General features: G+C 65.0%; 2 protein-coding genes across 7 annotated transcripts; one reads left to right on the top strand and one right to left on the bottom strand.

The window, feature by feature from the left end:
* Positions 1-65: 65 nt before the first annotated feature.
* On the bottom strand, positions 66-16025 carry DCST2 (DC-STAMP domain containing 2). The gene is made up of 15 exons (XM_075122756.1): positions 15449-16025; positions 12693-13079; positions 11933-12034; positions 10227-10421; positions 9787-9852; positions 8976-9189; positions 7853-8010; positions 7569-7733; positions 3814-3981; positions 3380-3480; positions 3027-3157; positions 2341-2468; positions 2079-2172; positions 887-1135; positions 66-411 (listed from the first exon to the last, which is right to left on the bottom strand). Exons 2-15 carry the CDS (start codon positions 13009-13011, stop codon positions 282-284), a joined length of 2220 nt encoding a protein of 739 aa, XP_074978857.1. The 5' UTR covers positions 13012-13079; positions 15449-16025; the 3' UTR covers positions 66-281.
* DCST1 (DC-STAMP domain containing 1) lies at positions 13094-26606 on the top strand. Of its 6 annotated transcripts, none has more exons than XM_075122763.1 (15): positions 13094-13917; positions 14035-14157; positions 14635-14709; positions 14941-15069; positions 16822-16961; positions 20187-20364; positions 20528-20671; positions 21609-21730; positions 22021-22178; positions 22596-22695; positions 23099-23194; positions 23374-23500; positions 24462-25030; positions 25563-25676; positions 26289-26602. In XM_075122763.1, exons 1-15 carry the CDS (start codon positions 13881-13883, stop codon positions 26526-26528), a joined length of 2352 nt encoding a protein of 783 aa, XP_074978864.1. In that variant the 5' UTR covers positions 13094-13880; the 3' UTR covers positions 26529-26602. The 6 variants fall into 6 exon arrangements, with proteins under 6 accessions (XP_074978864.1, XP_074978863.1, XP_074978861.1 ...); XM_075122762.1 differs by having other exon boundaries at positions 24462-24578; positions 25635-25676; positions 26289-26379; XM_075122760.1 differs by lacking the exon at positions 25563-25676 and having other exon boundaries at positions 24462-24578; positions 26289-26606.
* The last annotated feature ends 787 nt before the right edge of the window (positions 26607-27393 follow it).

Here is a 27393-nt window from a genome sequence, read left to right as displayed (position 1 = left end):
GGGGCGTCTTGCACCCAGAGCCACCGCCCCCCCCTCCCCCGGTGGCAGAGAGTTCAGTGCACAGATCAGCTTGAGCCCCAGGGCACTTTATTAATGGCTGCACCTCCCGCACAGTCCCTGGGGACTGGCTCCCAGGCAGGGGGAAGCCCCCTGGTGCCCAGGCCAGAGTCTGTGCAGCTCCGAAGCCAGATGGGCATTGGGGGGCAGGACCATCTGCCCAGTGCCCCCACCTGCCCTGTGCATCTGTCTCCTTGGCACGGGCCAGGCTGCTGGTGCTTCCCTCACTGGCTGGTATCTGGGACTGTCTTCACTTCCTCCAGCTCCCCACGCTCTGGGGGGCTGGGCCCCGGCAGGGCCCCTCCCTCCCCGTCACTGTCCTCAGGCTGGTTCTGGTAGCCGAAGTCCAGGTCGCTGGGGGGCAGAGAGAGGAGGCCCATGAGATCAGTGCTGGCAGATCGGCCTTCAGCACCTGGCCCCTGCACTCCCCTCCCATGCAATCCTGCTGGGCCCCGTGTACCAGCTCTCCCTCCTCCTCCCCTCTCTGCTTCTTCCAGGGGGCCAGGAGCCCCCTCCCCAGGGCCCTTCAGCTCGCCCCCCTGCGGCTGCCCACATTGTCTTTCAGAAATCCGGGCTGGGCCGTGTTTGGGTGGCAGCAAGACCCCTGCATGAGGTCACAGGGCCCCCCAGTTGAAATCCCTTCGGCCTTTCGGGCCGGGCTGTAGTCGTGCCAGGGCGGGCGGAGGTCAGAAAAGTGGGTGGAAAGGCAGCCTGGGCTGACGCAGTGTGGGGCAGGCAAGGGCCCTCCCCTATACCATAGGCCTCTGGGCTCTGCCCTATGGGCCCTGGCGCCTGGACCTACGCCCCTGCCCCGTTCCCAGCCGCTCACCTGGAGCTGTCGTCAGCTGCTGCCCTGGGGCTGGGAGTGCTGTCTCCGCTCTCATCCTCCTCCAGCTGGGCCCAGACCCACTCGGCCAGCTCCTGGGGCAGGCGCCGGCAGGACCCCTGGCCTTGCACCCTCTGGCGGATACGCCTTCGCAGCAGCTGGCGCAGTCGGCACCTCTGCTCCTGCTCCTGCCCTCGCAGCGCCCGCAGGGCACCCAGCCACAGCCCCACGGTCTCCTCGTCACTGGAGTCGCTGTGGGGCCCAGGGCAAGGCTGCGGCAGGGGGGCCACCTCCTCCCGCTGGGCTCGCACCAGCCCACAGCCTGGACCCCAGCCCTGGGGGGACCCTGGACCCCTAGCCCCTGGGACCCTGGGCCCACAGCCTGGACCCCTAGCCCAGGGCCCAGCCGGCAACACCAGCTCCAGCCCCGAGCCGCCTTCCCCCTGCCCCAGCTGGCATGTTGTGTCGGCAGCTATCCAAGTTGGAGCTCTAAACGCCCGGCATCAAACGGCCAATGCCAGCCGGGGGGAGGGCAGAAATAATGCATCGGACCCCCCTCCCCCCACCGTTACATGATTGGCCCCCATGCTCCAGAGATCTGTAAATATAGATGAGCTGGTGGGTTTTGGGGTGTTTTGATTTTTATTTCCCCGCCACCCTGGTGCTGAGAGGGACAATTAGTGTTTCCATGGCTCTCGGATTCATTAAGGTGATTTTGGCCCTGCTTCTCCCCCCCAGCCCCACCTCTGCTCCTCCAGGGGCTCTTTACCCACTTTCCCAGGCCGGGGGGGGGGCACTGCAGTGGGGTCCCCTCTCCCCATTCTATGCTGGATGTTGGTGGGGGGCAGAGGAGCCATCTCATTGGTCACAGGAGCCGGGGGGGGGGGGGAAGGGGCGCGGCCTGAGATCCTATTTCTTTTGTTCCCCACCCCATGAGAGCGGAGGGGGCGAGAACACGGCCTGCCTTCTCCAGCAGCTGATTGGCTACCCTGCCCAAGGAGGTGGGACGGTGGGGCAGGCAGCCAATGGGAGGGGGGATGTCACCCCTCCCCCGGGGGTTCTCGTGGCATTGCCTGAAGGGCACAAGTCACGCAAGCCATGCCCATGACGCCCCTGCCCCCAGCTGATGCCAGCCCCCCTGCCGCGGGCTCTGTGCCCCATGGTGGGCACGAGTGCCCCTCCCGCCCTCACTCACATCTCTTCGTCCACGTCGCCCTGGTAGGCCAGGGGGGCCATGCAGATGGCGCAGACATTGCTGAGCTGCTGGTAGCATGCCCTGCAGTAGATCCCTGGGGAGGGGAGCAGAGCAGGGCAGGGAGGGGTGTCAGACTCCGCTCTGGCTGCCCATGCCCGGGGGGATGTCACCCACCCCCCGTTCCCCCTCCAGCCCTGCCCTCTGCTGCCCCCTCAGTCCCAGGCTCCCCTCCCCTCGCTGTCGCCTGTGCCCCACTTCCTACCTCTGCAGTCAGGGGTGATGCAGGTGATGAAGTCCTGGCTGGCGGCCCCCCCGCTGATGCGCCCACATCCCATGCAGTACTGCTGGTGAACGCCCATCCTCCGCGCCAGCCAGGCGCACAGGGGCAACCTATGGGCATAGCGCCGGGGAGGGGTCACTCACAGGAGGGGGGATTGCACTGGGGGGGGGTCACTGGGCATGCACAACAGGGAGTTGCACAGTGGGGGGGTTGCAGGGTGGGGAGTGGGGGTTACCCAGTGTGGGGGTCACTCAACCTGCACAGGAAGGGGGATTGCACTGCGGGGGGGCTGATGAGGTGGTCACAGAGGGGGTTACACAGGGTGGGGGGGACAGGCCCGCGGGATCTCAGACTGGGTCATGCCACCCCTCGCACTAGGGGCTCACAGCCCCCCCCCCCCCCCCCAGGTCTCCATAGCTGCCAGTCAGGGGCCGCGGTGCTGCCAGGCTCCTGGCTCCTTCCCCGGGAGTGAATGGAGCAGGCTGGCCGCCAGGGCCTGGGATGGATCCCATGAGCCCCCGCATGGAAAGACCCAGGGGCCCGGGCAGCACCAGGCCCCTGCAGGTGCCCCAGGGACGGTTCAACCCTGCCCAGGCACCTGGCTCCAAAGCTCCCACTGGCCCCTCGAGACCGTGGGGCTGGCCCCCAGGGGGAGGGGGCTCCTTTACCTGGAGGCGAGGATGAGGAGCAGGTTGGTGTGGCCTTCGTCGGCTGCCCGCTGCCTCGTGGCCCGGAGCAGGGAGCTCGCCAGGCCTGTCCGCCGCGTCAGGAGGCTGTTGTAGAGGAAACATGTCCGCTCCTAGGGCACAAGGGGGTGAGCGCCATGGGGGGAGGGGGCATGAGCACTGGGGGGGCTGGGCCTGGGATGAGCATAGGGGCAGGGGCTGGGTGCGAGGGGGCGTGTGAGCGGCACGGGGCGGGGGGCTGGGGGGACCATGTCCATCGCTGGCGGGGGTGTGGAGAGATTCCCAGGCGGAGGGCCCAGGCCAACCGTCCCTCTGGCTAACGGGGGGGGTCTCACCTGCTCGCGGGAGGGGTAATACGAGGCGCACACGACCCTGCGCAAACGCCCCACGTAGCTGCCGAAGATAGCGATGAAGAAGCACACGCCATACATGAGGCCTGTGAGCAGGAAGGGGTGCCAGTCACAGGTGGGGGGCTGGGCACAGTGGGGGGGACAGGGGCTGTTGGGCACAGCAGGGGGGCACAATGTGGGAGGGGGTGCTGGGCACAGTGGGGGGCGTCTGCCAGCCATGCTGATTGGAGGGGGGCTGAGGCTGAGCCCTGTGGGTGCAGCTCTCCCCTGCGGGCTGGTGAGCCGTAGGTTTGGCCACGCGGGGCCTCGCACACGCAGACGGGGCATGCCCAGCACACACGTGCACCTGGCTGTGCCCAGGCCTGCTCAGGCAGCGACGGGGGGTGCCCGCCCCCGCCCTCGCCCCCCCGGCTGGTCACCGATAAGCAGGTAGGTGCGGTAGTCCGGCTCGGCGGGACGTAGGTGGCACCGGCGGGACAGCACGCTGACGTTGCCACGCTGCAGGGCGTCGAACGACGAGACCAGGTCGCGGTAGATCTCGCCCGTGTAGCCCGTCCCGTTCACACTGACGCTCATCACCACGGGGGCTGTGGGCAGATGGGCCGGGTCAGTGCAGGGCCGGGTGTGGGCAGGGAGTGGCTGGGGGCCCAGCGACTGGCAGGACCGGGAGTGGGCGGAGAGTGGCTGGGGGCCCAGCGGCTGGTGGGGCCGGGAGTGGGCAGGGAGCGGCTGGGGGCCCAGCGACTGGCAGGGCCGGGAGTGGGCGGAGAGCGGCTGGGGGCCCAGCGACTGGCAGGGCTGGGTGTGGGCGGGGAGTGGCTGGGGGCCCGGTCTCCGGCAGGGCCCGGTGTGGGCGGGGAGCGGCTGGGGGCCCGGTCTCCAGCAGGGCCCTGTGTGGGCGGGGAGCGGCTGGGGGCCAGAGGCTGGCAGGGACGGGAGTGGCTGGGGGCCCGGTCTCCGACAGGATCCGGTGTGGGCGGGGAGCGGCTGGGGCCCAGAGGCTGGCGGGGCTGGGTGTGGGCGGGGAGTGGCTGGGGCCCAGAAGCTGGCAGGGCCGGGAGTGGGCGGGGAGCGGCTGGGGGCCCGGTCTCCGGCAGGGCCCGGTGTGGGCGGGGAGCGGCTGGGGGCCAGAGGCTGGCAGGGCCGGGAGTGGCTGGGGCCCAGAGGCTGGCGGGGCTGGGTGTGGGCGGGGAGCGGCTGGGGCCCAGAGGCTGGCAGGGCCGGGAGTGGGCGGGGAGTAGCTGGGGGCCCGGTGTGACGAAGTGGGACTGTTCTTAATGTTTCCTCTGAATAGTGTGGGGGTGCCTCAGTTTCCCCTAGGCAGTTCTTAAGTATCTAGGGGGTGGAGTAAGGGTGTATGATCATTGCAGAGCCCTAGAGGGCAGGTGTGTGAAGGGGTCTGGACACAGAGAATGGCCGACACCCTGTTTCCTGGCAACTGATGGCCTGGGCCCTTCCCCCCCTGCAAGGTGAGAGCTGAAGGGTTGGAGAACAAAGGAATCAGGTGACCTTCTGGCCCCGGAAAGGAACAAAGCCCAGAGGAGGAGGGGCTGGAGGGAGTTTTCAGTTTGGGGCTGGCTGGGACATGGAGTGAAGTGCAGACGTGGTTGTCTGGCTCACTGCCCCCCAGAATGGACCCAGCTGAGGGGTCCCGTTCTCTGCACCTGCAAGCTCTGTTTTAGACCATGTTCCTGTCGTCTAATAAACCTTCTGTTTTACTGGCTGGCTGAGAGTCACGTCTGACTGCGGAGTTGGGGTGCAGGACCCTCTGGCTTCCCCAGGAGCCCCGCCTGAGCGGACTCGCTGGGGGAAGCGCACGGAGGGGCAGAGGATGCTGAATGCTCCGAGGTCAGACCCAGGAAGGTGGAAGCTGTGTGAGCTGCGTGTCCTGAAGACAGGCTGCTCACAGAAAGGCGACTACCCCAGAGTCCTGACTGGCTTCATGGGGAGCAGTTCCAGAGCATCGCCCAGGGACTCCGTGACAACTGGTGGCAGCGGTGGGATGTACTGCACCCCGTGGATGGCGCTTCCTGCAGTAAGTGACTGGGGAGCAGTAACACGAAGGGGGATTGCCGAGGACCAGGCCTGCTGAAGGCTCAGAAAGGAGCGGTTTCGGGGGGCGGTTAACCCCTGGGAGTGTGTGACCAGCGAGAAGTACTGTGCAGTAATGGGGTCCCCCTGGGGACTGCAGTGAGCAGTCTCAGGGGCGGAGGAGTCTGCAGCTCGACCCTGGCAAAGAGGTGGTGACCTCGAGAAGGGCTGGCACACTAGGGGTTCTCCCTGGAAACCGTGGGGAGCTGAGAACACACGGGCCTGTGAGTCCACAACAACTTGGGAGGAGCGGAGTGATGGCCTGTCACCGTCTCCTTAAGAAGGACATTGTAACCCTGTGCAAAAAGAGAGGGTTGAGCATTGGAAAGTTCACCAAAGCAGAGCTAATCGTGCAGCTGGAGGAGGATGACCGCTCTAAGGAACAGATTCCTGACCCCAACTGGGGCTATAGCAGGATCTGGGAGCAGCTGAAGCGGGAGCCAGGCATCGCCAAGACTCCTGTCCCCGACCAGACGAGGGTCTTCACGATCGGGTTCCCCATCGGGGGATCAAGACGGACGGGATTGGAGCTGAGTCTGAGAGAGCAAGAGGACTGTGGGAGACAGCGAGAGCCCGAGAAAGAGCTGCAGAAGCAGCAGCAGCATGAACTGGCGGTGGTGGGGCGGAGAGGCCTAGGGGACCTCCCAGGGGTGAGTGGGGATAGACCCCGGGGGGCCAGTTCCGCAGGGAACCTCGAGACTAAATTGCTGCCCCTGGTTAAGGAGGGGGGGGTGTGGATGCCCACCTCACTGCCTTTGAGCAGGCTGGCGATTTGAACCAAGGGGACCCTGCGGAAAAGCCCCGGTGTCTAGCTCCCTTGCTGGGTCCCAAGGCCACAGACTCCGTCAGCCAGATGGTTGGGGATGTGGACAGGCTCCCACTCCTGACCCCAACCTATATGTCGGTGTGGAGTTTCCTGGGGCCAGGCCCCTCGGACCTCCAGTGGGAGCAGAAGGTGATGGTCAATGGGGAGACATTCTTGGGGTGGCCAAAGGGCATGGGCTGCATAAACCTTCCCACATGCGGCCTGCGAGTGCTATCGACCACCCCTGACCTAAGGGAGGGCGTGAAACCGGAGGGGCCTGGTGTAACTCCTACCAAGGAACGGGAGAGATGCTGGGGCATCCATGGGAACGTTGGTGGCTTCGAACTTCCCCAGGTCACCGGCTAAAGTGACCCCGCTCAGTTCGATCTCGAAGGGGGGAGAGATGTGACGAAGTGGGACTGTTCTTAATGTTTCCTCTGAATAGTGTGGGGGTGCCTCAGTTTCCCCTAGGCAGTTCTTAAGTATCTAGGGGGTGGAGTAAGGGTGTATGATCATTGCAGAGCCCTAGAGGGCAGGTGTGTGAAGGGGTCTGGACACAGAGAATGGCCGACACCCTGTTTCCTGGCAACTGATGGCCTGGGCCCTTCCCCCCCTGCAAGGTGAGAGCTGAAGGGTTGGAGAACAAAGGAATCAGGTGACCTTCTGGCCCCGGAAAGGAACAAAGCCCAGAGGAGGAGGGGCTGGAGGGAGTTTTCAGTTTGGGGCTGGCTGGGACATGGAGTGAAGTGCAGACGTGGTTGTCTGGCTCACTGCCCCCCAGAATGGACCCAGCTGAGGGGTCCCGTTCTCTGCACCTGCAAGCTCTGTTTTAGACCATGTTCCTGTCGTCTAATAAACCTTCTGTTTTACTGGCTGGCTGAGAGTCACGTCTGACTGCGGAGTTGGGGTGCAGGACCCTCTGGCTTCCCCAGGAGCCCCGCCTGAGCGGACTCGCTGGGGGAAGCGCACGGAGGGGCAGAGGAGGCTGAATGCTCCGAGGTCAGACCCAGGAAGGTGGAAGCTGTGTGAGCTGCGTGTCCTGAAGACAGGCTGCTCACAGAAAGGCGACTACCCCAGAGTCCTGACTGGCTTCATGGGGAGCAGTTCCAGAGCATCGCCCAGGGACTCCGTGACACCCGGTCTCCGGCAGGGCCAGGTTAGTGGTAATGTGCTGCTCCCCAGTGTGCCATCCCTGGGGCACCAGGGGGCTCGGCCGGCCCAAAGAGGGAGCCCCGAAGGGTGGCCGGGGGGGGGCGGGGGCTGGGCCGGGGCACTCACCCCTGGCGACGATCTCGCCGTGCAGCTGGTAGCGGACCAGGTCAAGCAGCCAGAAGACGCCGTAGTCAAGGAGGATGAGGGTGAGGCCGAGGAGCACGTGACGCAGGACGCCGACCAGGGCCAGGCTGTAACCGAAGCGCTCGCGGCGCGACAGGAACGGGGAGCCTGTGCCAGGGGGGAGACGGTGCTCCATTGAGAACGGGTGGGAGCCGGGCGGGAGCAGCCCCCTCGGCCCAAGGCCCTGCCCTTCTGCTCCCCGCTGGGCCCTGCCCGCAGCCCCTTACCCGGGCAGATGTACTTGGTGCTCTCCCGCGCGGAGAGGGGCAGCACAGTGGGCCTGCCCTGCCGCGCCCGCAGTACGTCCATGGCCAGGAAGCGCTCGGTGATATAGATATTGTCGAAGTCGTCATTGTGCAGGTACCGTCTGCGATAGAGTAGGGCCCTGTGGGGACACCAGGCTGAGGGGGTGTGACGAAGTGGGACTGTTCTTAATGTTTCCTCTGAATAGTGTGGGGGTGCCTCAGTTTCCCCTAGGCAGTTCTTAAGTATCTAGGGGGTGGGATAAGGGTGTATGATCATTGCAGAGCCTAGAGGGCAGGTGTGTGCAGGGGTCTGGACACAGAGAATGGCCGACACCCTGTTTCCTGGCCACTGATGGCCTGGGCCCTTCCCCCCCTGCAAGGTGAGAGCTGAAGGGTTTCAGAACAAAGGAGTCAGGTGACCTCCTGGCCCGGAAAGGAACAAAGCCCAGAGGAGGAGGGGCTGGAGGGAGGTTCAGTTTGGGGCTGGCTGGGGACATGGAGTGAAGGGCAGACGTGGTTGTCTGGCTCACTGCCCCCCAAAATGGACCCATCTGAGGGGTCCTGTTCTCTGCACCTACAAGCTCTGTGTTAGACCATGTTCCTGTCGTCTAATAAACCTTCTGTTTTACTGGCTGGCTGAGAGTCACGTCTGACTGCGGAGTGGGGGGCAGGACCCTCTGGCTTCCCCAGGACCCCGCCTGGGCAGACTGGCTGTGGGAAGCGCACGGAGGGGCAGAGGAGGCTGAATGCTCCGAGGTCAGACCCAGGAAGGTGGAAGCTGTGTGAGCTTTTTGCCCTGCAGACAGGCTGCTCACAGAGAGGAGACTTCCTCAGAGTCCTGCCTGGCTTCATGGGGAGCAGTTCCAGAGCATCGCCCAGGGACTCCGTGACAGGGGGGAGCAGCCCCAGGAGCAGGGCAGGTGAGCCAGGACTCCTGGGTTCTCCCCTCTGGCTCTGGGAGGGAAGTGGAGTCTAGTGGTTGGAGCAGGGAGCTGGGAGCCAGGACTCCCCGGTTCTCCCCCCCGCTCTGGGGGCAATGGGGTCTGGTGGCTGGAGCAGGGGCCCCGGGGGCTGTCCCCGGTGGGCTCCCCCAGGAAGCACTCACTGTAGGTAGAGGAAGAGGAGGACGACGGAGGAGATGTGTGTGCAGAGGCTCAGCACCTCACGGGCCGGCTGCAGCCGCAGGCCAATGGCCTCCATGATGTCCAGGGCCACCTGGGCCAGGCTCTTGGTGGAGTTGAGGCTGACGTCGAACTGGTTCACGGCCGAGATGTTGAACTCAAACTCCCTGCGCACGCGGTTCAGCACCCTCAGAACAGCTGGGGGGGCGAGCCACGGGGCGGTGGGTGAGAGCTGAGGGGGGGCAGAGCCACAGGGGGGTGAGAACTGGAGGGGCAGAGCTATAGGGAGGTGGGAGAGTAAAGCCGCAGGGTGGTGAGAGGTGGGGGGGGGGGTAAAGCCGCAGGGGGGCGAGAGGTGGGGGGGCAGAGCTATAGGGAGGTGGGGGGGTAAAGCCGCAGGGGGGTGAGAGGTGGGGGGGTAAAGCCACAGGGGGGCGAGAGGTGGGGGGGCAGAGCTGCAGGGGGGCAAGGCCTGGGTGGCAGAGCCATGGGGGGATGTGAATCCCTACAGGGGACTGGAGGGGGAGGAGACCTGGAGGGGGCAGGGGGCTGTGGGTGGGGGAGACCCCAGTGGGCTGGAGGAGGGGGAGACCTGAGGGAAGAGCAGGGGGGCTGGGGCCCAGGGGAAAACGGACACTGGGCAGTGCAATGCTGCTGGCACATGGCTGGGGGGGCTGCCCCTTCCCAGGCCTACACGCCAGCCCTCCCCCAGCACATGGAGGGCTGAGTCCTGGGGATATGCCCCCCCTCCCCGCCCCACCCCACCCCACCCCACCCCGGGCCCCTGGCACTCACGGGCCACGACTTTGCTCCGCAGGAAGGGCCCCACGTACTGGGGGATGACGCAGAAGACCAGGAGCACTGTGGGGAAAGTGGTGGGCTGCATGGGGGGAGCTGTGCCCAGGTGGGCTGGGGGCTCCGGACCTATTGCCTCGGACAGCCCTACCCAGCAGGCCCCAAGGGGGCCCCACACTCCCGGGGCTAGAGTCACTGGGTCCGGCCTTGGCACCCGGGGCTGCACCCTCGTGGTCCCTTCCAGCCCCACATTGCTGGGATTCTCTGATTGAGCATAGCCCCGCCCCCTGGAGATGTTGGCCCCTCCCCCCTGGAGGGTACTCACTCATACACCATTGGCCCCACCTCAGCGTACTTACACACCATTAGCCCTCCCCCCAGGGAACTCACCATTGGCCCCACTTGGGGAACTCACCCTTGGCCCTGCCCTGGGAACTCACCATTGGCCAGGCCACAGAGCGGCTTGAAGAGGAGGAGGATGTAGCAGAGGAAGAAGAGGGCGGGGATGACACGCTCACACTCATCCTTGGCATTGTCGAAGAGCCGCAGGCACTTGGTGTAGGGGGCACCCAGCTCCTGGTTGCACACCTCGCCCATGTGCACCAACCAGTACCACACGTTCCGCAGGGCCCGGGCTGTGGGGATGGCATGACAGGGCTGTGACGAAGTGGGCCTGTTCTTAATGTTTCCTCTGAATATTGTGGGGGTGCCTCAGTTTCCCCTATGCAGTTCTTAAGTATCTAGGTGGTGGGGTAAGGGTGTATGATCATTGCAGAGCCCTAGAGGGCAGGTGTGTGCAGGGGTCTGGACACAGAGAATGGCCGACACCCTGTTTCCTGGCAACTGATGGCCTGGGCCCTTCCCCCCCTGCAAGGTGAGAGCTAAAGGGTTGGAGAACAAAGGAATCAGGTGACCACCTGGCCCGGGAAAGGAACAAAGCCCAGAGGAGGAGGGGCTGGAGGGGGTTTTCAGTTTGGGGCTGGCTGGGACATGGAGTGAAGTGCAGACGTGGTTGTCTGGCTCACTGCCCCCCAGAATGGACCCAGCTGAGGGGTCCCGTTCTCTGCACCTGCAAGCTCTGTTTTAGACCATGTTCCTGTCGTCTAATAAACCTTCTGTTTTACTGGCTGGCTGAGAGTCACGTCTGACTGCGAAGTTGGGGTGCAGGACCCTCTGGCTTCCCCAGGAGCCCCGCCTGAGCGGACTTGCTGGGGGAAAGCGCATGGAGGGGCAGAGGATGCTGAATGCTCCGAGGTCAGACCCAGGGAGGTGGAAGCTGTGTGAGCTGTGTGTCCTGTAGACAGGCTGCTCACAGAAAGGCGACTACCCCAGAGTCCTGACTGACTTCATGGGGAGCAGTTCCAGAGCATCGCCCAGGGACTCCGTGACAAGGGCATCCTGGGGGGCAGCAGGGCAGGGGTTCGAGGGTGGGCAAGGTGGCGTAGGGCCATGAGTAAGGGGTTGCAAGACAGGGTATGAAGGCAGAATCATGGGGCACAGGGGAGGGGGCATATGGGCAGCACCATGGAGGGCACGGGGCTGTGGGGGGGATTGGGGCATGAGGGCAGGGCCATGGGGCACCATGTGGGGTGCAGGAGATGGGCTTTGCTCCAAGCCACAGCTGGTGCCTACCTCCCCCCGCCCTAGCAAGCACACAGAACGGAAGCAGGAGTGGGGCTGGATGCGGGTTGGCTGGAAGGGGTGGGGGGACAGGTCACGGGACTGGGGTTGGGGGCTGGCTGGGGGTAGCGAATGGGGTCCCAGCCTGGAGGCAGGTATGGAGGAACAAGTTGAGGGTTGCTGTTTGGGGGCTGGCTAGGGTGAGGGGTCAGATAGGCTGAGGGCTGGCAGGGGGGGATCGGGGTTTTGGGTGGCAGAGGGGGTGGGGTCAGACGGGGCAGGGTGGGACAGGAGGGGGGTTATGGCCAGGGGAGGGGGCAGGCAGCAAGCTGAGTTGACCTGGGTGGGACTAGCCAGGGACAGGTGGGACAGGTGGGGGGCCATGGCCTGGGGGGCTGGCTGGGGGCAGGTGGGGGGCTGGCCCGGGGTGGGTTGAGCAGGCTGCAGGCTGAGCTGACCTGGGCTGGGGGGCCAGCAGGAGGTGGTCGCTGTTGGTGCCTCGTCCCGGCTCTCCCCCTCTACTCACCAACGTGTCGCACGGAGTCCATGACGGAGCGGAAGAACTTGCGGACGCGGTCGCCCACCACCTTGGCCTTCTGGGCGATGGCTTTGATCCTGGTCAGGGCGTCTGGGGGCGGGGACATGGTGAGCACCCCCCCAAGGGCCTCCCGCTGCTCCCCACATGGGGCACCCCATAGCACCCCCCACGGGATGCCCCAATTCCCCTGAAACACCTAGCCCTCCCCCCAGGTTCCACAATGGATCCCTCCCTGGTCCCCCAGCTCCCCACTTGTGACCCCCCGCCCCCCGCTCCCCGTCTCACTGAGCAGCGGCTCCCTGGCTCTCTGCAGTATCTCGGCCGTCTGGTTGAGGGTGAGCTCGGCCCCGCAGGACACGGACTGGGCCGCTCGGGCGAAGTTCCGCAGTATGTTGGCGCAGGGCCCCTGCATGGCCATGCCCAGCGCCACCAGCAGAAGCATGTTCTTCCCCTGCTCTGCAGGGGGCGGCAGGCACCCCACGGCGTCAGTGGGGCAGGCAGGGCAGGGTCTGGGGGGATGCAGGGTGCCCCGGAGGGCAGGCTGGGAGCTGGGCGCTGGGTGTGGGGCGAGCTGCCCCTTCTGCCCACTCCCTGTGGCCGCGCAGGGTCTGCCAGGCAGGGGCACGGCCGGTATGTCGGGCTGGGCCCGGGGACCCTAGGGGGTGTGACGCCGGGTGATCCCGGCTCTGGTTTTGGTCCCTGTGGGATCAGGGGGCTGGGGACCCTGTGGCTGGCGGGGGGCACTTACTGGAGAAGACGTGGGGCAGCATGAGCAGGACGGTGACGCGCACCTTGCTGGAGAAGGCCATGCCCAGCCCCAGGCCGGTGCCCAGGGTGGCGGTGGACACCAGGCAGTACCAGATGCTGTAGCTCTGCGCGAAGAGCACCAGGGCACCGTAGAGGCTGGCCAGGGTCATGCCCAGGACGAAGCCACGCGCGCTGCGTACCACGCCCCGCACGGGGCTCTCCCCCGCCAGCCCTGGCCCGCCACTGCCCTTCCTGCTCCTGGGACGTGGGCCCTGCCTTGATGTGCCCAGAGCCCTGCGGAGAGCTGAGAGAAGCCCCATAGAGCTGGTGCCGGGGGGGGGGGGGGGGGGAGAATCCTCCGCTTCGCCCCACGGAACGGGGCCCGGGGCTGCAGAGAGACGAGGCATCGCTGGGACCCAGACACCTCCAGACCCCCGGCCCCTCTCCCCACGCCTCCTCCCTGCCCCACCCCGCACCTGCTCGGCTCTCTCCTGCTCCAGGTGCCCGTGGGGCGCCCAGCTCCCAGCATGCCTGGGTGAGCATGGGGCTGGCTCCTGCCTGCTCAGCCCGGGGGGGCGTTGAGCTCGGCTGGGCTGGGGGGCTGTGTGATGCAGAGATCAGCTGGGCCCTGCTGCGGGAGATGCTGGGGCTGGCCCATGCGGCTCTGGGGTGGTAGCACCCAGCTGGCCCTGGCCCGCACCAGCTACTGAGGGACCTTGTTTCTCCTTCTCACCAGCCCAGTCTGCGTTCGAGCCTGGCCTGGGGCCAAGGGGCCGCGGCAGCGGGGACGGGGGCAGCTGTGCAGCGGCACAGGGACCCGGCGGCCCACTGCCGGAGAGTCGCAGGCACCAGGGCCCCGTCAGGTCCCACTCGGGCAGGGTTCCACGGCGGGCGTCGTTGCCCGTTGCCGGGAGACGGGGCACTGGCGGGCGCAGGGGCCCCAGGCGTCGTGGCCCGTTGCCGGGAGACGGGGCACTGGCGGGCGCAGGGGCCCCAGGCGTCGTGGCCCGTCGCCGGGAGACGGGGCACTGGCGGGCGCAGGGGCCCCAGGCGTCGTTGCCCGTTGCCGGGAGATAGGGCACTGGCGGGCGCAGGGGCCCCAGGCGTCGTTGCCCGTCGCCGGGAGACGGGGCACTGGTGGGCGCTGGGGGTCCTGGAGCCACAGCGAGGGGAGGAGAGCACAGCTGGCATGGGGAGACCGAGGCGGCAGAAACCGCCCAATACAAGTGAGACCCCCCCCTCGGGGACCCTGGCCTGGGCCCCAGCCCCTTCAACCCCAGCGCCCTGTTACGCCCCCCGTGGCGCGCTGGGGAGACCTGGTATTACCCCATCTCTCCCCACAGCCCTGAAGCGAGCCGTGGGCCTGCTGCCCTCCAGCTGTGCCCGCTTCCTCTGGAGCCAGCCTGACCAGTTCCGCCTCAGCAAGTTCTTCCTGGGTGCGGGCGTCGGGGGCTTCCTGGCCCTCGGTGAGTCCCTCCCGGCCGGGCCCTGTCGGGGGGCTGGGGAGGCCTTCGGGGGTGTTAGTGCCCAGAACGGCCGGGAGACGGGGGGTCCCTGCTGTGGGGGTGAGCGGGTGGGGTGGACACATGGGGGGGCTGCTTGGGAGCCTGTGATGGGGGCCAGTAATGCCAGGGCATTGGTGGCAACAGGGATGTTGGGGTGTCTGGGGGCACTGGGGTATCGGGGGGATATTGGGGTGGGGGTCACCCCAGTTTAGCCACATCAGCCTCCAACCCCATTTTGTTAAATTGGGGCCATTGCCCTGTGCTGGCCAGGCTGTGGCCTTCCTGCAGCTGGCCTGAGCGCTCCCCGCCCCCCCGCCCCATGGGCATGGTGCAGCTGGGGGGTGGGGGGTGTGTGGGGCTGGAGGGAGGGATCTGTGGGCAGGGAAGGGCCCGAGGGGCTCAGGGCAGCTCCCACATTCCGGCTTCTTGGCTGTCCAGGCCTCTCCCAGCTCCTCATCTTCCCCATGAGCATCGAGGAGGGTCACAAGATAAAGCTGATGTACGGGCTGGCAGGTGGGTGCCCAGGGGGTCGGTGCCCCATGGTGGGAAGGTGCCCAGGAGAGGGGGTGCCCCATGGTGGGTGGGTGCTCAGGAGAGGGGGTGCCCCCTGGTGGGAGGGTGCCCATGGAAGGGGAGCAGTGCCTGTGTCCTGTGGGTGGGGGGCGGGTTGGCCTCACCGGTGCTCAGCTGGGCGGCAGGCTGTGGGGAGAAGCCACCAGCTGTCTCAGCCCCCTTCCCCTGCAGGTGTCAGCGCCCTGGGCTGGGGCGTCTCCCCGCACTTCCGCTGTGCCAGCCTCCTGGTCGTCCCCAAGTTCCTGGGCAAGGAGGGGCGACTCTACCTGCTCACCTACGTCCTGGCTGCCATCTATGACGGTAAGGAGCCGGGGTGAGGCTGGAGATAGGCGGGGGCAGTGACCCCCTCACCGGGCACCTGGTGTGACCCCTGCTCCCCACAACTGAGAGCATTAATTCAGGACAAATTCCCTAGAGCAGGACAGTCACAGCCCAAAGCTGGGGTCTCCTGCACCCCAAACCAGCCAGACAGAGAGGACTTCGGTCTCACCCCACTGGCTAACCACACGTCACACAAGCAAATTCCCTCAGACACTCCAGTTTCCCAGTATCCCCACCAGAGCCCCTCGTCATGGGGACAGATGGTTATGAAAACCAATACCCCAATAAAAGAAAAAGGTTCCCTCGATCCCAAAGGACCAAGCCCCAGACCCTGGTCAATATACAAATCGGATCTTACCCACGAATCACGCTGTTGTCAGTCCTTTACAATCTAAAATCTCTAGGGTTATTCATCAAAAGAAAGAGCGGGAGATGAGAGCTAGAACTGGTTCAGTGGAATCAGTGACACACAGCAATGGCAGAGTTCCTGGTTCAGGCCTGCAGCAGGGGTGGAATAAGCTGCAGGTTCAAATCAAGTCTCTGGAGAACATCCCCAGCTGGGACGGGTCCTTCAGTCCTTGGTTCAGAGCTTCCCGTTTGCAGCAAAGTCCCTCCAGAGGCCAGAAGCAGGACTGAAGAGAAGATGGAGGAGCTGCGGCAGCTTTTCAAAGTCTCTTGCCATGCGGCTTCTCTTTCTTTGTCCCAAGGACAAGCTGCCCAGCCCATGGCCTGGAAAACCCCAGAGTCCTGTCCATAGGCAGGGCCCTGCCCACCTGGCTGAGTCCCCAGGCGTGTCTGCCTTCCCTCAATGGGTCACTTGTATCGCTGATGGTCCTTAATGGGCCATCCAGCAGGCCAGGCAGAGCTGACCCCAACCTGTCTGGGGTGTGTGACGCAGCAGGGAGGGGGGAGTGTTGACCTGGGAACGTGGCAGGGGAGTTTCAATGGGAGACCTGTAACCCGAGCCTGGAGGGGGACCGGGAGGTGACACCTCTGCCCAGGAATGTGAACAGAGGCTGCAGGAGGGAGCCTGCTGGGGGGGTTTAGTTTTCAGTTTGGGGCTGGGTGGAGGAATGCAGGGAACCCCAGGGCTGGGGTCTAAGCTCCCTGCTCCCCCAGAAGGACTTGACTGAGGGGTCCTGGGTGTACCCACAAGCTCTGCTTGAGACTGTTCCTGTTGTCCAATAAACCTTCCGTTTTACTGGCTGGCTGAGAGGCTCAGTGAATCCCAGGAAGAGGGGTGCAGGGCCTGGACTCCCCCACACTCCGTGACAGGTGTCCCCCAGAAGCCTAGCACAAGTTTGAACTACAGACAGTACAGAGCCAATACTGATCACTTTAAATATAAAAATGGTACGTATGTGCACCCAGACAGCATAACCCTAACCAGCCAACCATAACCTTGTCTTAGACACCTTATTTGACCCCCTTTATACAAGATTTGATGCCACTATAGGACCTTGGTTGCAACAATGATCTATATGGTCCCAGTTTGTGTCAATAACATCACCCCGCCCTCCACTGCACCCTTACCTGGGTACCTGGGGGTGACCCCCACTCCCCACTGCGCCCTCACTCAGGGTATGGTGAGGGGGGTTGCATTTCTCACCCCATCTCAGCAGGGGGCTGCCAGGTGGTTCTGGTGCAGGGTGGGGGCTGCCAGGTGGTTCTGGCCCCAGGCCTTGCCCTGGCGTGGGGAGGTTGTGACCTGGCCGCACGGCCCATCCCCAGGCCCCATCGCCAACATGTGGCACAACCTGGACGAGGTGATCCACTCCGTGGGCTGCACCGTGGAGCTGCAGATCAACCACAGCCGGCAGATCTGGAGGGTGTCCACGGCCCCCCTGCGTGCCATGCTGCGAGACTTGGTGGTGAGGAGCAGGGAGCACGGGCGGGAGCCCGGCCGGGACGGGCAATGAGGAGCTGGGGCCAGGGAGGGCACAGGGCAGCCTGGCTGGGGTGTGTGTGCAGTGGAGGGAGTGTGGGAGGTTCGGGGGGTTGGCCTGGAGTACTGGGGAGCCTGGCTAGGTAGGACACAGAGACACCGGGGAGCCTGGCTGGGGGAGGGTGTGACGAAGTGGGACTGTTCTTAATGTTTCCTCTGAATAGTGTGGGGGTGCCTCAGTTTCCCCTAGGCAGTTCTTAAGTATCTAGGGGGGTGGAGTAAGGGTGTATGATCATTGCAGAGCCCTAGAGGGCAGGTGTGTGCAGGGGTCTGGACACAGAGAATGGCCGACACCCTGTTTCCTGGCAACTGATGGCCTGGGCCCTTCCCCCCCTGCAAGGTGAGAGCTGAAGGGTTGGAGAACAAAGGAATCAGGTGACCTCCTGGCCCGGGAAAGGAACAAAGCCCAGAGGAGGAGGGGCTGGAGGGAGTTTCAGTTTGGGGCTGGCTGGGACATGGAGTGAAGTGCAGACGTGGTTGTCTGGCTCACTGCCCCCCAAAATGGACCCAGCTGAGGGGTCCTGTTCTCTGCACCTGCAAGCTCTGTTTTAGACCATGTTCCTGTCGTCTAATAAACCTTCTGTTTTACTGGCTGGCTGAGAGTCACATCTGACTGCGAAGTTGGGGGGCAGGACCCTCTGGCTTCCCCAGGAGCCCCTCCTGAGCGGACTTGCTGTGGGAAGCGCACGGAGGGGCAGAGAATGCTGAATGCTCCGAGGTCAGACCCAGGAAGGTGGAAGCTGTGTGAGCTGTGTGTCCTGCAGACAGGCTGCTCACAGAAAGGCGACTGCCCCAGAGTCCTGACTGGCTTCATGGGGAGCAGTTCCAGAGCATCGCCCAGGGACTCCGTGACAACTGGTGGCAGCGGTGGGATGTACTGCACCCCGTGGGTGGCGCTTCCTGCAGTAAGTGACTGGGGAGCAGTAACACGAAGGGGGATTGCCGAGGACCAGGCCTGCTGAAGGCTCAGAAAGGAGCGGTTTCGGGGGGCGGTTAACCCCTGGGACTGTGTGACCAGCGAGAAGGACTGTGCAGTAATGGGGTCCCCCTGGGGACTGCAGTGAGCAGTCTCAGGGGCGGAGGAGTCTGCAGCTCGACCCTGGCAAAGAGGTGGTGACCTCGAGAAGGGCTGGCACACTAGGGGTTCTCCCTGGAAACCGTGGGGAGCTGAGAACACATGGGCCTGTGAGTCCACAACAACTTGGGAGAAGCGGAGTGATGGCCTGTCACCGTCTCCTTAAGAAGGACATTGTAACCCTGTGCAAAAAGAGAGGGTTGAGCGTTGGAAAGTGCACCAAAGCAGAGTTAATCGTGCAGCTGGAGGAGGATGACCGCTCTAAGGAACAGATTCCTGACCCCAACTGGGGCTATAGCAGGATCTGGGAGCAGCTGGAGCGGGAGCCAGGCATCGCCAAGACTCCTGTCCCCGACCAGACGAGGGTCTTCACGATCGGGTTCCCCATCGGGGGATCGAGACGGACGGGATTGGAGCTGAGTCTGAGAGAGCAAGAGGACCATGGGAGACAGCGAGAGCCCGAGAAAGAGCTGCAGAAGCAGCAGCAGCATGAACTGGCGGTGGTGGGGCGGAGAGGCCTAGGGGACCTCCCCGGGGTGAGTGGGGATAGACCCCGGGATGCCAGTTCCGCAGGGAACCTCGAGACTAAATTGCTGCCCCTGGTTAAGGATGGGGGGCAGGTGGATGCCCACCTCACTGCCTTTGAGCAGGCTGGAGATTTGAACCAGGGGGACCCTGCGGAAAAGCCCCGGTGTCTAGCTCCCTTGCTGGGTCCCAAGGACATAGACTCCGTCAGCCAGATGGGTGGGGATGTGGACAGGCTCCCACTCCTGACCCCAACCTATATGTCTGTGAGGAGTTTCCTGGGGCCAGGCCCCTCGGACCTCCAGTGGGAGCAGAAGGTGATGGTCAATGGGGAGACATTCTTGGGGTGGCCAAAGGGCATGGGCTGCATAAACCTTCCCACATGCGGCCTGCGAGTGCTATCGACCACCCTGACCTAAGGCAGGGCGTGAAACTGGAAGGGCCTGGTGTAACTCCTACCAAGGAATGGGAGAGATGCTGGGGCATCCATGGGAACGTTGGTGGCTTCGAACTTCCCCAGGTCACCGGCTAAAGTGACCCTGCTCAGTTCGATCTCGAAGGGGGGAGAGATGTGACGAAGTGGGACTGTTCTTAATGTTTCCTCTGAATAGTGTGGGGGTGCCTCAGTTTCCCCTAGGCAGTTCTTAAGTATCTAGGGGGTGGGATAAGGGTGTATGATCATTGCAGAGCCCTAGAGGGCAGGTGTATGCAGGAGTCTGGACACAGAGAATGGCCGACACCCTGTTTCCTGGCAACTGATGGCCTGGGCCCTTCCCCCCCTGCAAGGTGAGAGCTGAAGGGTTGGAGAACAAAGGAATCAGGTGACCTCCTGGCCCGGGAAAGGAACAAAGCCCAGAGGAGGAGGGGCTGGAGGGAGTTTCAGTTTGGGGCTGGCTGGGACATGGAGTGAAGGGCAGACGTGGTTGTCTGGCTCACTGCCCCCCAAAATGGACCCAGCTGAGGGGTCCCGTTCTCTGCACCTGCAAGCTCTGTTTTAGACCATGTTCCTGTCGTCTAATAAACCTTCTGTTTTACTGGCTGGCTGAGAGTCACATCTGACTGCGAAGTTGGGGTGCAGGACCCTCTGGCTTCCCCAGGAGCCCCGCCTGAGCGGACTTGCTGGGGGAAGCGCACGGAGGGGCAGAGGATGCTGAATGCTCCGAGGTCAGACCCAGGAAGGTGGAAGCTGTGTGAGCTGTGTGTCCTGCAGACAGGCTGCTCACAGAAAGGCGACTGCCCCAGAGTCCTGACTGGCTTCATGGGGAGCAGTTCCAGAGCATCGCCCAGGGACTCCGTGACAGAGGGGCGCAGGGACACTGGGGAGCCCGGCTTGGGGGGAGGGCACAGAGCACTGGGGAGCCCGGCCAGGGGGTGCTGAGCACTGGGGAGCCCAGCTGGGTGGGCAGAGGAGCTGGGCGGTTGGGGATGGGCACTGGAGTAAGGGCTGCACATGGTGGTGGAGCCTGGGGGTCCCCCACTCAGCCCAGGGCAGGGTTCCGCCCCCCCATGGGCAGACCTGCCCCCCCCCCATGAGCACCTTTTCCCCAGCAGAAGGGCGGGCGGACCCTCAATGCGGAGACCCGGAACATCTTGCAGGCTTTTGCGGGGCTGAACAAGCAGGTGGCCAGTGAGGCGGGGTACGGCGTGAGGCGCCCGCGCCGGGCACAGGAGCACCGCGCCCCCAGCACACAGCAGATGTACGAGCAGAAAACCAAACTGCGCTGCAAATGTGAGTGTGCCCAGGCTGGGTGGGGCGGGGGGCCCAGTGCCAGGCGGCCAAGGCAGGGCCAGGCTGCACCAGGCAGGGCTGCGGCTCCGCTCTCTGGGTGCGGCTGAGCTGGGGGCTGCGCTGGGCCGTGGCGAGACGCCCCAGTGACCTGCTCCCTCCCCAGACGTAGTTGACGAGGCCATCAGGCGCTGCCAGGCCTGGTTCGATGCCAAGCACAAGGCCTGCCAGCGGAGCATCGCTGTGCCCCTCATCAGCCACCTGCTCTGCCTACCCATGAAGTTCAAGTTCCTCTGCCACGTGGTGCAGGGTGAGTCTCCAGGGAGCCCCTGTGCTGGGGGCAGCTTTGGGGGAGAGGAGGGGGCCAGAGGGTGACCCCATGGTGGAGGAGCTGGGAGCCCCAGGCTGAGGAGAGCAGGGCTGCTGCGTGCCCAGGTCCAGGGACGTAGGGGGTGCGGCGGGGAGGGTGAGACCCCTTCATTCCATTGCTCCCCCCATGCTGGGGTCCTCTCCCATGCGGGGCCCCGGTGCTGCCAGACCCCGGCAGAGCATCCAACTCAGAGACCAGAAGAGCCAGGAAGCCCCCCCACCGCCTTTAGCAGCCCTGAGCACCCCAGGTGGGAGGGACAGGTGGGGCTGTGTGTGAGGAAGCAGGACTGTTCTTAATGTTTCCTCTGAATAGTGTGGGGGTGCCTCAGTTTCCCCTAGGCAGTTCTTAAGTATCTAGGGGGTGGGGTAAGGTGTATGATCATTGCAGAGCCCTAGAGGGCAGGTGTGTGCAGGAGTCTGGACACAGAGAATGGCCAACACCCTGTTTCCTCGCAACTGATGGCCTGGGCCCTTCCCTCACCGCCGGGCCCCCCCCCGCAAGGTGACAGCTAAAGGGTTGGAGAACAAAGGGATCCGGTGACCTCCTGGCTCGGGAAAGGGACAAAGCCCAGAGGAGGTGGGGCTGGAGAGGGTTTCAGTTTGGGGCTGGCTGGCCTCCCCCTCCAGCACCAAATGCCTCTGGCCATTCTCTGTGTCCAGACCCCTGCACACACCTGCCCTCTGGGGCTCTGCAAGGATCATACACCCTTACCCCACCCCCTAGATACTTAAGAACTGCCTAGGGGAAACTGAGGCACCCCCACACTATGCAGAGGAAACATTAAGAACAGTCCCGCTTCATCACACTGCGGCAGGATGGGGGCAAGTGGGGCGCTCCCCACTCCATGCAGATCACTTCACACACACACCCCCCGCAGTGATGTACCCATGGTGCAGGGACAAGATCCCCGTGGAGGGGAACTTCGGCCAGACCTACGACAAGGTGAACAGCTCCGTGGTCGGCATCAGCCAGGACTTCAGCGCCCAGCTGGTCGTCAAGGTGTGAATGCCCCTCCCCCACCCTAGGGTGTGATCCCCGCCCCTCCCCCCAAGATGTGACCCCCCCCACTACCTCCCTCACCACTCTAGGCAGAACGAGTGCCCCCCCTGAAGTGTAACATCTTCCCCACCTCCCGGGTTTGAGCCCGACCTTTCCCCCCAGCCAGGCCCCGATGGAGCGTAGCACCCCCCTTACAGAGTGCCCCCGGAGGTGAACTGCCCAGCCCCCACGCCTGCCGGGGCCCTGGGGAGGGCTGCACCCCCTCCACTGACAGGCTCTCTGCCCCCCAGCATGAGCCCCAGGACACACTGGTGGGCGCAAACGTGTCCCGGGAGCGGCTCACTGAGGAGGTGACCTCGCACGTGCATCAGCAGAGCGCCCGGCTGGGCCAGACCATCTCCGTGCTGCGCTTGCTGCTCTCCTGCACCTTCCTCTTCATCTTCATCGCGTGAGCTCGGCCACCCGGCCCGGGGAGCATGGGACGGGCCCCGAGCCCCCACTCCCACATGCCCTGGGGGGATGTTATGGGAGGCAGGTTGGCCTAGCAGGTAGAGTGCGGCCTGGGACTCTGGAGACTGGGCTTCTAGTCCCACCTTGGCCACTGGGTGACCTGGGGCAAGTCCTGTCCCGACTCCGTGCCTCAGTTTCCCCGTGTGTAAAACAGAGACTGGGATCCTGCCCTTATAAAGCCCGTTGCGAGCTGTGAATGAGCTGTGTGAGCCCTGGGGCTTGTGTGGACTCTGGGACCAGGCCTCCCCTGGCAGCAAGGGGCTTTGTGCCCCATGTGCCTGTCTGTCAGTGCCCAGCATGGGGGGGTGGGGCTCAGCGGGGCCCCAGGTCTCAGCTCCCCTCACTCGTCTCCCAGCGCTTTCTCCTACACAAACCACTACAACCATGACATCCGCTTCGACAACCTCTACGTCACCACCTACTTCCGCCAGCTTGATGCCCGGCGCTGGAAGCAGGTGAGGGCACCTGGCCGGCTTGGGGAGGGCACCTGGCTGGCTTGGGGAGGGCACGGGGAGCCGTGGGCTGGGGATCGGTGGACTCGGGGATAGGGTCCCAGGCAGAGAGTCCACAAATTGTCCTGCACTCTGTGGCTATTCCAGGTGAATGCCCCTGGCCAGGAGATGGAGTGAGGGCCCATAGGAGGGGCGGGCCCTGGGTGCCCTCAGGAAGGGTGGGGGGACAGCCCTCAGGAGAGGCAGGCCCTGGGTGCCCCCAGGAGGGGTGGGGTGAGGGCCCCTGGGAGGGGCAGGCCCTGGGTGCCCCCAGGAGGGGTGGGGTGAGGGCCCCCCCAAGGAGGGGTGGGGTGAGGGCCCCTGGGAGGGGCAGGCCCTGGATGCCAGCCCCGCTTTGTCTCTCCAGAAGAAGCGCACGTTGCTGCCCCTGCGCCGGGCCGAGGTCTCCGGTGTGATCTTCCCGTGCAGGCTGGCCGTGCAGCCGCCCGAGCTGAAGAGCCTGGTGAGTGGGGGCCGGGGGCCCACGCTGGCACAGGGTGTTCCTGGCTGCCCGGCAGCGTGACTCCCGTGGGACTGGCGCTGAGCGAGCATCGCGCGGCGTGCTTTGGGGGAGCACTGGGCTGGGATTGCGGGACGTTTGGTGGGCCTGGGGGAGGCTGTAATGCACCCGCACCCCCCCAGATGCTGGAGCTGCTGGAGTGCATCCCCCCACTGCTCTTCCTGCTGCTGGCCTGGGGCCTGGACCACGTGCTCTACACCATGTTCAGCGTCATCCGGCACCATTCCTTTGTGCAGTATTCCTTCCGCAGTGAGTGCCTGGCACAGGCAGCTGACCCGCCCCCGGCACCCCAGCCCCAGGGCACCGTCCCCAGAGGGGGCAGTGCCCCCAGACCCATGGTACCATCTCTGGATGGTGGCCTCCCTTCCGCAGGGGCAAGTGCCTTTCACAACTTCTGGCAGGGGGTGTCACGGAGTCCCCGGGCGATGCTCTGGACCTGCTCCCCATGAAGCCAGGCAGGACTCTGGGGCAGTCTCCTTTCTGTGAACAGCCTGTCTGCAGGACACACAGCTCACACAGCTTCCACCTTCCTGGGTCTGACCTCGGAGCATTCAGCCTCCTCTGCCCCTCCGTGCGCTTCCCACAGCCAGTCCGCTCAGGCGGGGTCCTGGGGCAGCCAGAGGGTCCTGCCCCCCCCACTCCGCAGTCAGACGTGACTCTCAGCCAGCCAGTAACACAGAGGTTTATTAGACGACAGGAACATGATCTAACACAGACCTTGTAGGTGCAGAGACCAGGACCCCTCAGTCAGGTCCATCTTTGGGGGTAGGGAGCCCAAGCCCCGGTTCTGGGCCTCCGTCCATTTCCCCAGCTGGCTCTAAACTGAAAGTCCCTCCAGCCCCTCCTCTGGCCTTTGTCTCTCTCCCGGGGAAGGAGGCCACCTGACCTCAGTCGCCAGGAGACAGGGTGTCGGCCATTCTCTGTGCAGACACCATCACACGGGCCCTCTCGGGCTCGGCAACAGTCACACCCCCTGATCCCACCACCTAGAGACTTAAGAACTGCCAAGGGGAAACTGAGGCACTCAGACAGTATTTGGAGAAAAGATTAAGAAGAGTCCCACTTCATCACAGGGGGCACCCGCACTCCAGCCCCACAGGCAGGGCTCGTCAACTCCCCTCCCTGCCTTCCCTAGGCCCCTGCAGACCCCCACCTGCGTGTGTCCCCCAGGGTCCTTCTCTTCACGACCCCATCTCTCCACCTGCTGCAGGCAGCCACCACCTGGAGGTGCGGGTCGGGGGCCACTCTCTGCTGGCCCGGCTTCTCCGAAGCACCATTGGAGCCTTGAACACGTCCTCCGAGATGGCGCTGGAGTCGACTAACCTGGGTGAGGGGGGAGATGGACACCCCTCCCCCACACGGAGGGTGCCCTCCCCCGCGGCCTGGCCCATCTCTGCCCAGCGGCGGGGCTACTGCCCAGGCCAAGCCCAGCTGCTGTCCACGGCCTTGGGCATCTGTGCCCTGCTCCCCCTCCCCTCAGGGAATTCACTGGGGGCCTCCCGAGTGAGACCCCAGGGCAGTGCCCCCTCCCCTTCTCAGAGCTCTGGCTGCTCCGGGGTGGGGGCGGGGAATGGGACGAGGGGAACATGGAGCCGAGGCCTCACCCTGCCTGTCTGTCCGTCCGACCCCCCCGCAGCCTGCCTTCCGCAGCCCCAGGCCATGACACAGAGCGACTACCTGGCCAGCTGCCTGCCCCTGGGGGCCCTGGTGCTGCTGTGCCTGGGGCAGGTGTATGCCTACCGTCTGCGTCGCATCATTGCTGCCTTCTATTTCCCCAAGGTGAGGCCCCTGCCTCCCACGGCCCCCTCCCCTGCCCCCGAGACCCCCCCACTGACCCCACCCCCTGCCCCGAGAGCCCCCCACTGACCTCTCCCCCCCATGACTCCTCCCTCCCCTCTATCCCCAACACCCCCCTATGTTTCTATTTCCCCAAGGTGAGGCCCCTGCCTCCCACGGCCCCCTCCCCTGCCCCCGAGACCCCCCCACTGACCCCACCCCCTGCCCCGAGAGCCCCGCACTGACCTCTCCCCCCCATGACTCCTCCCTCCCCTCTATCCCCAACACCCCCCTATGTTTCTCCTCTTCCTCCATCTCCCCTCTGGTCCCTCCACACCCCCCCTCCTTCCTGTCTCTGTTAATCGGGCCCAGGTGGGTTCCAGCCAGGGCCCCCTGCCTGGGCTGGGGGCTCAGACCCCACTCTCCCCAGACTCCTGGGGGGCAGGGTCACCCCCAGATCCCAGGGGAGTGGAGCTGGGGGGGGGGGCTCTGTCGCCCTGCCCCCGCTGCCCCTCAGGCTCTGCCCTCTGGCCAGCGGGAGAAGAAGCGGGTTCTGTTCCTGTACAATGAGCTGCTGCGCAAACGCCAGGCCTTTGTCCGGCTGCAGGGGAGACGCATCGCCCGGCGTGCCCGGCGGCACCAGGCTTTTGTGAGTGCAGGCGTCGGGCTGGGCAGGGCACGGGGATGACGAGGGACAGGGATGGCCCTGCAGTCCCCACATATGCACACACCTCTGCCTGCCCCGCAGCTCGCCAACGGCCTTGCACGCCCAGGGCAACACGCCCCTCTGTGCGCCTGTGGAGAGAGCAGCCACACTCACGCCTGATGGGCCCGCCCCTTTGCACACTTGTGCACATACTCGCACATGCTTGGGGGAGCCATTGCACATACCCTCTGCACACCTGTGCACATGCTCGCCTGCCTGTGGGGGATGTTCCACGCCCGTTGCCACAGGTGGAGGGCCACCCCGCCCCCCACAGCCCTCCCCAGCTCACGGTACTCCTGCTTCTCCCCCACGCTGTCTGCCGTCGCGGATTCCAGGCCAGGGCTTCCCCTGCTCACAGCAGCTGGGGCCCACGTCACATCACGGGGGCTGGCTCCCACTCTGACCCACAGCCGGGACAAGATCCCGGGCTGGGCTGTGGGGAGGATGCCAAGCAAAAGCCCCAGGCCCCAGGGAACCTGCCTGTCACGGAGTCCCTGGGGAGAAGGACCCGCTGCCCACCCCCACTTAGAGCCCCTGGCCTTGTCTCTTCTGCAGGAGAAGCCCCTGCTGGAGCGTTTCTACCTCTGGTGGCCACGTCTGCGCCGCTCTCTGCCCCGGTACTGTGTGCTGTGCGGCTCGCCTGCCTCCCCGCAGTGCCCCACGCCCACCTGCGGCACCACATACTGCCATTCCTGCTGGAGGGACATGGGGCAGATCTGCTTCGCCTGCACCCCTGGCCGCACGCCCCTGCCTGGAGACAGCAGCAGCGAGGAGCAGATGACATACGCGGACTGAGGCGTGGGGGGGCCAGTGGGAGGTTCCTCCCCAGGACGGGGCTCCTGGCTCATTAAACAGACGCTGCTCTTGGCCTTGGCGGCTGCCCCTGTGCCGGTGAAAACGTCTCTGTCTCATGTCCCCCTCGAGCAGCTGGTGCACAGACAGGATAACAGCCTGCTACTCCTGCCAGCTGAGGGAGTTAGTCCTTTAGCTCCAGGGGAGGAGGCCTGTGCTAGTGTCCCGGGTTCAAACCCTGCTGGCAGCCTGTGGTCAGGGCAGTCCCCGGGAGCTGGTGTTTGCAGTGCAGGGGCTGATCCTCAACTCTCCCCTTCCAGCTTTGGTGTCCCGGCCCATTGCCCCACCCCTCAATGCCCATGACCCAGCGAGAGCAGCTGGGAGCCAGCACCACTGAGGCCAGAGTTCTGTATGACTCAGCTCCAGGACACGTGGACCCAACTCCTCATTCAAAGGCTGCCCCCCCCCCCAGCGACCCCCTGGCTCCCAACCCAGCAAGGTCGTCCTGAAGCCTTGGCAGCAGGAAAAGCCTCTCCTGTTAGCCCCTTCCTCCGGGGAGGGGAGGGACAGAGTGGGGACACAGGGGGAGATTTGGGGGCACAGGGGCTGGGGAGTGAGCAGGGCAGAGGGATCAGAGAGGTGGGGAGTGGGGCAGAGGGTGTTTGGGGGCAGGGGTGGGGAGCAGGGCAGTTGAGGGGCAGGGGGTGTTTGGGGGCAGGGCAGTTGAGGGGCAGGGATGGGGAGCAGGGGGTGTTTGGGGGCAGGGCAGTTGAGGGGCAGGGGGTGTTTGGGGGCAGGGATGGGGAGCAGGGGGTGTTTGGGGGCAGGGGGTGTTTGGGGGCAGGGCAGTTGAGGGGCAGGGATGGGG

The sequence above is a fragment of the Caretta caretta genome, chromosome 24 (genome assembly GCF_965140235.1).
Source record: "Caretta caretta isolate rCarCar2 chromosome 24, rCarCar1.hap1, whole genome shotgun sequence".
NCBI classification, from domain to species: domain Eukaryota; kingdom Metazoa; phylum Chordata; order Testudines; family Cheloniidae; genus Caretta; species Caretta caretta.
The sequence above is the reverse complement of the archived record's forward strand: the minus strand, read 5'-3'. Positions and strand labels throughout refer to the sequence as shown.